A 12,731-nucleotide genomic window follows, 5' to 3' on the forward strand; every position below is an offset into this window, starting at 1 on the left:
AGAGCTACTGAAGGCCTGAAGAGTGAGAACAAAAACCTGGAGGAAAATATGCCCCTCTCTTCTTGAGAGGGCCATCTTCACCAGCTATTGCTATCAGAGCTCTTGGCTCTCTGGCCAAGACCTGCATATGCACCAACAACTCCTGGTCCCAAGGCTTTCAATCTTGCTACAAAAGTCCTGCGACTGCATCTCTAAATGCTAGCTCTGCGCATTCGCAATCTGCTTTCTCTGTGGGAACTTTATCTTCCACCTCTCCAGCTTCCTGTGACTCCTTCTCTCTTTATCACCTTTGCTCCTGATTATTTTCTCATCTTTCTCAAACAGTCATAATATTTTTGCATTTAAATCCATAGTCACTTGAGAACTGATCCTTTTTATTTCTTTTCTTAACTTTATTTTTCCAAAGTTCTAGTAACAATTCAGTGGATTCAAAGTATTTCATTTCCTTTCAGTTGACTCTTAGCATTTTGTTGTCTGTTTTTATACATAGACTTTGAGTGTCTTGGTGTTGTACTTGCTTAGGTTTAAATAATCCCAAATGTTTACAAGAATTTATTCTCTTTGGAATTAGAATTCTTTGCTTTTATTTTATTTTTCTCACCCCACCTTTGTAAGAAAATAAGGGTAAAAACAGCAAAGGGAAAGTGTTAATTAAACTGAATTTTTAAAAACAGTGGCTTTGTGGAAATGAAATTTGTGTTCTCATTGTGGCAAGGATCAGACAGTTGAGGAAGAACGATATTCCTCGTTTAAGAGCACCCTCTTCTGTCATTGTAAGAAAGTCGTAATTTCTAATCACATAATAAACACACCATGTGCTTCTCAGGATGTTGTTTCTTCTGGCTTAGTAATTCGCTAGTAGTTCATTTGTGGTTAACGATTGACTTATGAGGACATAACAAATTTGTATCTCAGTACATTTAAGAACATACTTTAGCATAATGATATTATCTGTGAAAATTCAGAGAGTTCATTTTCATAAATGCAATTCACTCATTCGTTCATTGCTTCATTTATTCTTTGGTTAGCACATTATTCAAATAGCTGTTGTCATATCATATACGTGTTGTGTGCTTAAAATGGAAAGATAATGAAAATTATGATCTTTATTATCCATTGGAAAATGCAATCTACCCTCATAACTTCAAACATCGCAAATTTTAAAGATGATAAAATAGGAGCTACTATATTCTCTTCTATTATTAGAAGTCTAGGTGTGTGTGTGTGTGTGTGCTTGTGCACGTGCGCATATTAAAAAGTGTAGAGATCAGAAGACAACCTTACGTCATGGATGGTGTGGATTATCACTTCTTCCTGGTATTGGACTTGTGTCATAGGGACTACATAGAACACTTTCTTGCTCTTCCACCTCCCTAGCAATTTTGTGTAAATTGTAAGAAGACATTTTAATGCAGGGTTGTCTAGGAATGATAGTTAAAATGTCCAAAGGCTATTTTCCCCTCCACCATTAATGGCATTTTATTTTATTTAAAAAACACATAAATAGGCCAAACAATAACTTCTAGAATTTTATTAAAGTATTCTATTTAGTCAAGTAAGTAATTGCTTTGATCATGCTATCATGAGTTTTTGCTGTTATGACAAAGCAATGAAATTATAAAATTGTGTGAATTGATTTGTTGTGTGTGTATAGAGATTTTTGAGTTCTGCCTTCTATATCTGGTTCTTATAGTGTTGGATACATAAGAACATTTGCCTGTTTTAGTACTTTAGAGTGTTAATTTTAATTTCACAATATGTATTCATTAAAATATATTTATATTATAATTTGGCTATTTGCTTTCACACAAACACACACACACACATATGTAAGATTATACCAATTGTCTCCATTTCTATTTGTCCAGTTGTTTCCCCTGAATTTTTTACTTTTCTTCTTGACATATTTCTTATTTAAAAATAAATTAGATTAAATTATATATATATTATATATGTATATATACAAAGTATGTATGTATCATTGTTTACAGACATAAGACTGTATTATGTACATACCTCCCAATGTTTTATAGTCTGTGTTTAGTTGACTGTAATTTTTATATATACATACACACACACACACACATATATATATATAATGATCGATATACTTGAAAGTATTTTTTGTGTTTTAATTGACTATAACTTATATATATAACACAATATATATATTTATATATATAAACACAATATATATATATATATATGTTGATAGTTTAGAATATATTCTTTCTGCTTAGTTTCTCCTAAAGCAATTTCATTAGATACTGACTCCTAAATCTTTTCTTTACCCTCTTTTCTCCTATACCCACCTGTTCACTTGATCACAGCCTCTGCTGCCTGGGATGCACTGATGCCCTTAGTGTTCTCAAGTAACTTGCTATTAGAGACTTTACCTTCAGTAGATTATGCACAATCTACTTATTAGGCACAAAGCATGTAGAGACCACACTATTATAATATTATATAACTATATTATAATGTCAAAAAAAGAGGTAACAGTGATTCTGAGCAATTGCTCATAATCATTCTTATTAAAGTTTTTCTTTGAAAATGGTATTTGATTTACAAACAGTATATAAAGATATGGATCTCTTGGCAGTAGTATAATTACACTTTGCTCCAACTATTTCCTTCCTGAAATTCCATCTGCCTTTCTGTTCTCTGCCATATCTTGTCCCCCACCTTTGAGCTTTGCATTTGAGAGAAATAAATTTAGTTCTTCTCCATCTGGATTTCAATTGCTAAAGTTTAAGTACTTGAGGAGGTTGCCAAGAATGCAAAGCTTTTTGCTTGCTCAGCTGAGACTATCTAAAGCCAGGGAGCTTTCCAGCTCAACAGGGTTGAAGAGGACAAGACTACAAATGGCCTTACTGTAAACATTTGACATCAAATAGCATCATCCACTTAGCTGATGTCTAATAAACATCATATGGCAGACCAGTTTCTTTGAGAGACCTTAGAGATTAATAACATACATCCAATCTCTGAATCAAATAACAGTTTATGATACATTTCTACACTAAATAATATGAGGAAAAGTATAAACCTGAGATGTGAAATCAATTACGTAATGGACTTGAGACTCTTTAAGAAACTCACTTGAAATTCAGTTTCATCAATGTTAATCTCTCTCTCTCTCTCTCTCTCTCTCTCTCTCTCTCTCTCTCACACACACACACACACACACACACACACACACAGAGTAGGTGGGAGGGCGAATGTGTGCACAGCTTCTGAGTGGGCTCACACATTCTGCTGCATGCCCGTGGAGGCCAGAGGACTACTTCAGAGAGTCAATTCTTTTCTTTCACCATGTGGCTCCCAGGGTTCAGGTTCAAACTCAGGTTCTCAGTCCTAGGCTGCAAAGTACTTTTACTGTCTGAGCTATCTATTGCTTGGAGTATTATATTGTTTTTTATTTGTTTGTTTGTATGTTTTTACAGCGTGTATTGTTTTGCTCTTTGACAATTTCATACATGTATAATGTTTATCCTGATAATTATGATCACCTCACTAATTTCCCTCTTATTTTGTTATCCCACAACACACACACACACACACACACACACACACACACACACACACACACCCTTTCCACCTTTATGACTTTTGTTGTTGTTATTTAGAAACCCAATGAGTTTAATCAGGATCATCCGTGTTATCATGGCTTTGAAACTCTCCTCTGGAGCCTGGTGGGAACACTAATGGGCACCCAACTAAAGTCAGTGCCTACACTGTCTCTAGAATCTCAGTAGCTAATAGCTGCAAAATGAAGGGTATGGCCTCCTAACCGCCTCTGGAGAGAGAAACAAACTACCTAATCTAAGATATGCGTGCCAACTCAAAATGATTTAAGAATTTAAATAGATAATAATGAATATTTTTAGGTATTTTTATGTTTCATTATAATTTGAATATCAACCTTCAAAAGATTTTGCAGTTCTCTTCTAGATAAAAAAGCCATAAACAAAAATATAATGCAATATGCATCATTTCACTTCGAGTTTATGAAACTTTTTTTCACAATTCCCTACAGTCTGAGAAAAAAATCAAGAATCTTTGATATGCAATATGAGTAATTCCCAGAAGAACTCACAAGGCCTGTTGTTGTTTATTTTTGCTCTAAGTATGCAAATAGACTCCTATCTGTACTTTTAATCTTCTCACAAACATCTATTGAGAAGTCAGAAGATAGACTTATTTATGAACTAATTCTATCCTTTATTTTTATGCAACACAAATATGGGATTTGAAATAAAAAAGAAAGAATGGAATTGCAGAAACTAGCTATATACGAAACTGGAGAACTGTATCAGAAAAACATCTTTTGAGCCAAGTGTGGTGGCTCACAGCAATAACTCTGGCCCTTGTAAGGCTGAGGCAGCAGAGTACATCAAGTTCAAGATGTACTTGGTCTACAGAATGAGACTCAAAAACACAAAAATCTTTTAAAACCATATAAACATAAAAGTGGTAATAATACATAGTTCTGAAATGGTGCATCCCACATACTAGAAAATGTCAAAAATATGTACAACTGCATCAAACATCTAATGTTTCTTGAAATATAGTTACTTTGTTTTATCTTACACACACAGAAATTTGTATATTAGTTCCATAATTCACAATTTTACCTGGCTAATCACATTGGTTTATGATTCAAGCCTTATTTACCAATAAGTAAACTATCTGACTGAAACGCAAAAAACAATGAAACAACAATTAAGAACTTACCTACACATGGGACCAGTGTTCTCTACCACACAAGTGCCACCATTTCTGCAATAATATACTGGACACTCTGAAAAAGAAGCATCACGAAGGAGACAGTTGATAAGAAACATTTTATAGGTAAGGGGTGTGTGTTTGTACTAGCTATTTCATTAAATCTCATCTGAGGATAACTGGCTTCTCGGTTACTACAAGCAAGGAATTCTCCCTAGGCACACCACTTGCTCCTGATTTGGCCAGTGGTTCCTGATGGTCTAGATGCTTTTTGCCCTTTATGTACCTGAATGACATTCTAAAAGAGAAGATATTTAACCCTAGATTAGGCACAATCTATTTATTTCTTAGATATCTTCAGGGCTTATTTTTTGAAATACTAGATGTTTGTGTTTCCTGAAATAATTTTGTGTGTGTGCCACAGAAGCCACTGAACGATGGCGAATTAGCATGCATGGGTGGTCATGCACTCCTGTGCATATGTATGACCTGCCTTTTGGTCTGTGACAGATACTGACATAGTTCATTTGGTCCCAATTACCCAGGCACTACTATTTCATTGAAAGTGCCACTCCCTAGTTCCCTTTAGAATGGACATTTATTTTCAAAGACCGTCTACTTACAGGTTAAATATTTCAAAAACAATTAAGCCATATATTTTCACATACTTTCTACTGCATAAGCACTTTGTGCCTTTAGCTCTCTGTGGTGGACATATTGACCCCACATCTCCATGATGCACCAAGACTGGCCAGTGTTTCTGATTCCCAAAGTTCCCATCTTTCTTTAGCACAGTCATTTTTTTTTCAGGATTCTATACTACCCTGCTTGGGCTATTGTAGCTATAATATTTGATGGAAACCTTTAATACAATGATACAGTGTTTTTCCTGGCCACCTATGAAATGTCTGACTTTGACCTCGGCCCTGAGAATATGATCAGTAACAGTACTGGCAACTTGACACTCTTGGTGAGGTTTTTGTTACTGGAACCAGCTATCTGAATTGGAATTTCAGATCAACTAAGCAGCTGTGTAATATTGGGGGAGGTTGTTAACTTCTCTGTGTGTTTGCTCTTTAATAAACAAGAGTTAAAACAGAACCCTTCTCAGGTTGTGTTGAGGGTATTTGGGAACACCTCATGATGAGTTCATAAAGATGTGCAGGTATGGAGCCTACTGTCACTAATATTCTAAGCTTAAGGAGGAGACAAAAGAGTAGTGAGGCATCAAAACACTGTAGAAAACAGCTTCTAATTCTTCGCGACTAACAGGTCTAAAAACCTCCCGACCAAAAAAAGCCCAGGACCAGATGGTTTAAATGCAGAATTCTACCAGAACTTCCAGGAAGAGCTAATACCTATACTCCTTAATGTATTTCACAATATAGAAACAGAAGAATCATTGCCAAACTCTTTTTATGAAGTTACAGTTACCCTGATACCAAAACCACACAAAGACACAACCAAGAAAGAGAATTACTGACCAATCTCACTCAGGAACATCGACGCTAAAATACTCAATAAAATACTGGCAAACCGAATCCAAGAATACATTAGAAAAATTATCCATTATGATCAAGTGGACTTCATCCCAGAGATGCAGGGCTGGTTCAACATACGCAAATCTATCAATGTAATCCATCATATAAATAAACTGAAAGAAAAAAACCATATGATCATTTCATTGGATGCTGAAAAAGCATTTGACAAAATTCAACACCCCTTTATGATAAAGGTGTTGGAGAGATTGGGTATATGAGGATCATACCTAAATATAATAAAAACAATATATAGTAAGCCGACAGCTAACATCAAATTGAACGGAGAGAAACTCAAAGCCATTCCACTAAAATCAGGAACATGACAAGGCTGTCCACTCTCTCCATACCTCTTCAATATAGTGCTTGAAGTTCTAGCAATAGCAATAAGACAACATAAGAGGATCAAGGGGATTCGAATTGGAAAGAATGAAGTTAAACTTTTGTTATTTGCAGACGATATGATAGTGTATATAAGCGACCCCAAAAACTCTACCAAAGAACTTCTACAATTGATAAACACCTTTAGTAATGTGGCAGGATACAAGATCAACTCCAAAAAATCGGTTGCCCTACTATACACAAAGGATAAAGAAGCAGAGAGGGAAATCAGAGAAACATCACCTTTCATGATAGCCACAAATAGCATAAAATATCTTGGGGTTACTCGAACCAAGGAAGTGAAAGACATATTTGACAAGAACTTTAAGTCCTTGAAGAAAGAAATTGAGGAGGATACCAGAAAATGGAAAGACCTCCCCTGCTCTTGGATTGGGAGAATCAACATAGTAAAAATGGCAATTCTACCAAAAGCAATCTATAGATTCAACGCAATTCCCATCAAAATTCCATCAAACTTCTTCACAGACCTTGAGAGAACAATAATCAGGTTTATATGGAAGAACAAAAAACCCAGGATAGCCAAAACAATCTTATACAATAAAGGAACTTCTGTAGGCATTACCATCCCTGACTTCAAACTCTATTACAGAGCAACAGTATTGAAAACAGCTTGGTATTGGCATAACAACAGAGAAGTCGACCTATGGAATCGAATAGAAGACCCGGGTATTAACCCACAAACGTATGAACACCTGATATTTGACAAGGGAGCTAAAGGTATACAATGGAAGAAGGAAAGCATCTTTAACAAATGGTGCTGGCATAACTGGATGTCAACCTGTAGAAGAATGAAAATAGATCCATATCTATCACCATGCACAAAACTCAGGTCCAAATGGATTAAAGACATCAACATTAATCCGACCACTTTGAACCTGATAGAAGAGAAAGTGGGAAGTAGTCTACAAGATATAGGCACAGGAGACCACTTCCTAAGCAGAACCCCAGGAGCACAGACAATAAGAGAAGCAATGAATAAATGGGACCTGCTGAAACTGAGAAGCTTCTGTAAAGCAAAGGACACTGTCAGTAAGACCAAAAGGCTACCTTCCGACTGGGAGAAGATCTTCACAAACCCCTCATCAGACAAAGGCCTGATCTCCAAAATATACAAAGAACTCAAGAAACTAGACACTAAAACTCTAATTAACCCAATTAAAAAATGGGGTACTGAACTTAACAGAGAATTCACAACAGATGAACTCTGAATGACCAAAAGTCACTTAAGGTCATGCTCAACCTCCTTAGCGTTCAGGGAAATGCAAATCAAAATAACTTTGAGATATCATCTTACACCTGTCAGAATAGCCAAACTCAAAAACACCAATGATAGCCTATGCTGGAGAGGATGTGGAATGAGGGGAACACTCATCCATTGTTGGTGGGAATGCAAACTTGTGCAGCCACTGTGGAAATCAGTGTGGCGGTTTCTCAGGAAACTGGGAGTCAACCTCCCTCAGGACCCAGCAATTCCACTCTTGGGAATATACCCAAGAGATGCCCTATCATACTACAAAAGCATTTGTTCACCTATGTTCATAGCAGCACTATTTGTAATAGCCAGAACCTGGAAACAACCTAGGTGCCTCACAATAGAAGAATGGTTAATAAAGGTGTGGAACATATACACATTAGAGTTCTACTCAGTGGTAAAAAACAATGACATCTTGAATTTTGCATGCAAATGGATGGAAATAGAAAACGCTTTACTGAGTGAGATAAGCCAGACCCAAAAAGAGGAATATGGTATGTATTCACTCATATGTGGATTCTAACCATAATTAAAGGTCTTTGAGCCTATTATTCGTGATCCTAGAGAAGCTAAATAAGAAGATGAACCTGATGAAAATCATGTAGCTATCTGCCTGGAGATTGGAAATAGAGAAGAGTCCCAGGTAACCTCGGGTGCATGGGGGGGTGAGAGGGTTGTTGGAAGGGGAGAGGGTTAGAGAGAAGGGAGTAGGGGAGGAATGGGGAAAGCTAGGTGGACTGGGATGGGGGAGGGAGGAAAGATGGATTTGGGATCAGGGAAGAATATATTTCAACTAAAGGAGTCATTTTAGGGTTTACAGGAGACTTGATTATAAATGGGATCCCAGGTCCAAGGAGAGATCCCCAGATTGTTCTCTGGACAGAAGAGAGGGTGCCTGAAACGGCCTAGGCCCATAACCATACTGATGAATATTTTGCTTATCACCATAGAACCTTCATCTGGCGATGGATGGAGATAGAGACAGAGACCCACATCGGAACACTCGACTTAACTCCCTAGGTCCAAACGAGAAGCAGAAGGAAAGAGAAAGTGAGCAAAGAAGGCAAGATCAGAGAGAACCTTCATCCGACGATGGATGGCGATATAGATACTCCCACATTGGAGCACCGGACTGAGCCCCCCAAGGTCCAAATGAGGAGCAGAAGGAGGAAGAAAATGAAAAAGGAAATAAGGACTGTGAGGGATGCGATCACCCACTGATACAAGGGGACGGATCTAATGAGAGTTTACCAAGGTCAGTTGAACTGGGACTGAACGAGGACGCAATCCAACCAGATTCTCTGAATGTGGCCGGATTCTCTGAATGTGGCTGGCCCGGAGTCTTTCAGAAAAGTCATTGACAATGGTACTGGGACTTGTTTCTTCTGCATATACTGGATTTTGCGGATCCAGTCCGTCTGGACACTCACCTTCCTGGACCTGGAGGGAGGGGGGAGGAACTTGAACTTCCCACTGGGCAGGAAACCCTGAATGCTCTTAGGGATGGAGAGGGAGGAGGAGAGGGAGTGGGGGGAGTGGGAGGGTGTAGGGAGGAGGGGCGGAAATGGAAACTTTTATAATTTAATAAAATTACAAAAAAAAGAAAAAGAAAAAAACAAAAAAAAAAACAAAACACTGTAGAAGAAAATGTAGCATCTTAGATGGGCACTAATAATTGATAGGAAAAACAAGGATGGGACCTTAGGTAAATCAGGGCATACTCTGTACATTACACTTGGCACCCACTTATGTTGACAATCACGTGCTTGTGTGAAGGTAAGCATAGAGGCTGCTAGGCTTGCAAAATGGATTTGACGTGTTTCAATAATGGGGGTTGGGGAGTTCACCATGGTTGAATTTGTGGTAATTTAAGAGTCAGAAATACAGGAGTCTATATTCAAAGCATATAGACTCATGGAAGCTAGGACTTTAAGAAGGAGTCTGGGAGCCTTCATGCTTAGAAAGAGAACACACTGGCTGAAGTCTGTCCAGCAAAGAGGAAAATCAAGAAAGAAACTGACCCCCTTAATAGTCCTTGTGAAGAAATGGTTGCCGCCTAAAGGAATAGGCTAGGGCTGAAACAGAGGGGTGAGAGCTGTACACACTTATTAGCAATTAAGATTCTGAAGTTGAAATAGTTTCATGATTATTTAGAAGAGTAGAGAATCATGTTTCCGGTTCTGACTGGGCCACTGGCACGCTGGTGGCTTCATTCACATAGTCAAATGACTGATGGGGAAGGGAAATTGAACAATGATTCTGTGTTGGGTTGGTTAAGGGACATGCAAAGAGATACACTCCATGATTCTCCATGGCACTGAAATCTGCAATTCTGGGCCATATGAAATAAGGCTTAGACTCACGAATTTGAATGTGGAGCTTTCTTTATGGCCATTGGTATTTGTGCCAAAAAAAGGCATGCCATTAGGAGTTAAACGTAAACCTAAGTTTAACGTAGAGAGAGAGTGTATGTTAGGGAAAGAGAGAAAACTAACTTTTCTTGGGAGGAGAAAAGATTATTTATGAAGAAAATAAAGAAATAGAAATTTTATGGGGACACTGAGGATTAAAGTAGATCACTGGGGGCCAATTGGTTTGAGGAAGATAGTCCAGATAGTCATTGAACATGCCAAAAGCATTAGGAAAGAAGGCAGAAGAGTGGGGAAAGGGGTGTCTGAAAATACCATGGGTTTAATATCTAGTGTCAAGTGTCATTTTGGATTTCCAAAGCATTCAACAATTTGCTTTCCCAGTAGTGCCTTTTCCATCTTGGCTCCCCTCGCCTAGTTTCATTTAACTATCTAGAGGCTGCAGAATTGACACAGAAAGTGAAAAGTCATCTTTCCTTCTGTGATATGCCTCCTTGAACTGAATAGATGCAAAATTTCCTCAAAAAACAAAGAAACAGATCCTCCGGTAAAGGAGCCCAGCAATTGGCAGGGCACAAAGAGACACAAATATGTCCTACTTTTTTCTCCTAAGTACAATTTTAGTCTCTTAAGTAATGATTTTGTTCTAGTGCAAAAAGTGAAACCAAATAAACAAACAAAACCAAAACATCTTCAAAGTGTGATGCTGTCAGGCATCACAGTCCACAGGGCAACCATTGCCCACCTCCTTCTGGAGTCAAGCATGTTCACTACGATCACCTCAAATAAAGCCGCCTTGCTGCTTGTCAGCATGATGCGATGGGAACCTGGTCTATGTTTCTTTATGGTTGTCAATGGACTAATGGGGAGAGAACAAGGACACTGAGTAGAGCATAAGGTTGGGTGTTTTTCCACAGGTATCATCTTCTGTGGCTTCTTTGTTGTTGAACTCTGCTTGAAATAATATCTCTAACTGGCCTTGAACTCACCAAACGAGGCACTCACTTGTCTGCCTCCCCAGGACTTAGATTAGAAGGTACCAGCATGGCAGGCTTTCAATTTTTATTTCATTTATTTATTTTTGTGTGGTTTCTGGGGGTCAATCTCTTCTGTTTGGGCTTTCAAAACAAGTACTTTATAGATTGAACTCTCTTTCTGGCTTCAAAGCTGGTGTTTTTTTCAGTGTGTATTTTTTTTTCTGTGAAGGCGTTATAAATTCATAGCAGATCATTAAATTGAAATACAGACTATTTTCATTTTTAATCTTCTCAAACCAATTTTGAGCACTAAATGAAATGGTGAAGGGGATTGATATGGTTTGTTAGGAATGAAGAAGATCATTATTTCCAGTACATAATAGAAGAATCCATAGGAGTATATTACAATGCTCACAAGGCCACTTGTTCTTTGGCTACAGTGACCTCTCACTGGCCTAACCCTCTGGCCTTGGTGATTATGATCCTGTGTCTGGAGACCAACACAACTCACTGATATAACAATTGTGGGAGAGTTTAGATTTAATCCCATTCTGGTGTATTACTTTGGAAAGGCATGCACGGAAGCACAGATATACTCTTAAATATGTAACTAGGACCCTATTTTTTTCTCTGAATTAAATAGATGCTTGAATGTGTCATCTGCTGCACTAAATTTTTCTGGAAAGATGGATAACTACAAAAACTCTTATTTTAGCTCTGTGTTACCTAGGATCAGGCATTTATGACCTGTGTGCGTTTGGGATTTTAAGTGCATATTTTTCATCTAAAATATTTATCATTTATCTGTCTATCATCTATCTATCTATCTGTCTGTCTGTCTGTCTGTCTATCTATCTATCTATATCTATCTATCTATCTATCTATCTATCTATCTATCTATCTATCTACCTATCATCTGTCTATTGAGATATTTGATATAAACATACAGATAGATATATGAGAGTTGGAAAGAGGAAAGTATAATTTTATCATTTCTACACTAGTGAGTTGTATATGTAAGTCATTAAATAATTGTTCTCACTCATCTCTGTATTGACTGGAGGAGTTTTGTGAATGGCCAGGAAACTAAACATTTCCATCACTCTACGTCTTCAGCTTTTGCTCATCCCTTCTCCCATTGTTATAAGCCCCATCTCCTGTAAGGACACTTTGTGTTTTAACAAAAAAAACTTGCCTGAAGATCAGAGTGCAGAGCTAAACCACTGAGGCCAGGGAGTGGTGGCTCACACCTTTAATCCCAGTACTAGGGAGGTGGAGACAGGAGAGAAATAGCTGGGCAGAGAGAGGAATATAAGGTGGAAGGAGACAGTACCTCATTGCAGTCTGGGGTTTGGTGGAGACAGTTGCAGTCTGAGTTTTGGTGGAGACAGATGGAGTTTGGAGTGGCATTCTAAGGACATGCTCACCCCTTCTTCAGGCTGAGCATTGGTAGAGGTAAAAAAAC

At 37.8% G+C, this 12,731-nt stretch overlaps 1 protein-coding gene across 3 annotated transcripts in view; it reads right to left on the bottom strand.

The window, feature by feature from the left end:
• Positions 1-12,731, bottom strand: part of Malrd1 (MAM and LDL receptor class A domain containing 1) — a 614,092-nt gene that overhangs the window by 81,947 nt on the left and 519,414 nt on the right. For all 3 annotated transcript variants that reach the window (XM_087896346.1, XM_087896345.1, XM_087896344.1), the window contains one exon: positions 4,738-4,804. In XM_087896346.1, the coding sequence (XP_087752472.1) occupies positions 4,738-4,804 (67 nt within the window). The remainder of the gene's footprint in view (positions 1-4,737; positions 4,805-12,731) is intronic.

The sequence above is a fragment of the Myodes glareolus genome, chromosome 14 (genome assembly GCF_982192425.1).
Source record: "Myodes glareolus chromosome 14, mMyoGla1.1, whole genome shotgun sequence".
NCBI lineage: Eukaryota > Metazoa > Chordata > Mammalia > Rodentia > Cricetidae > Myodes > Myodes glareolus.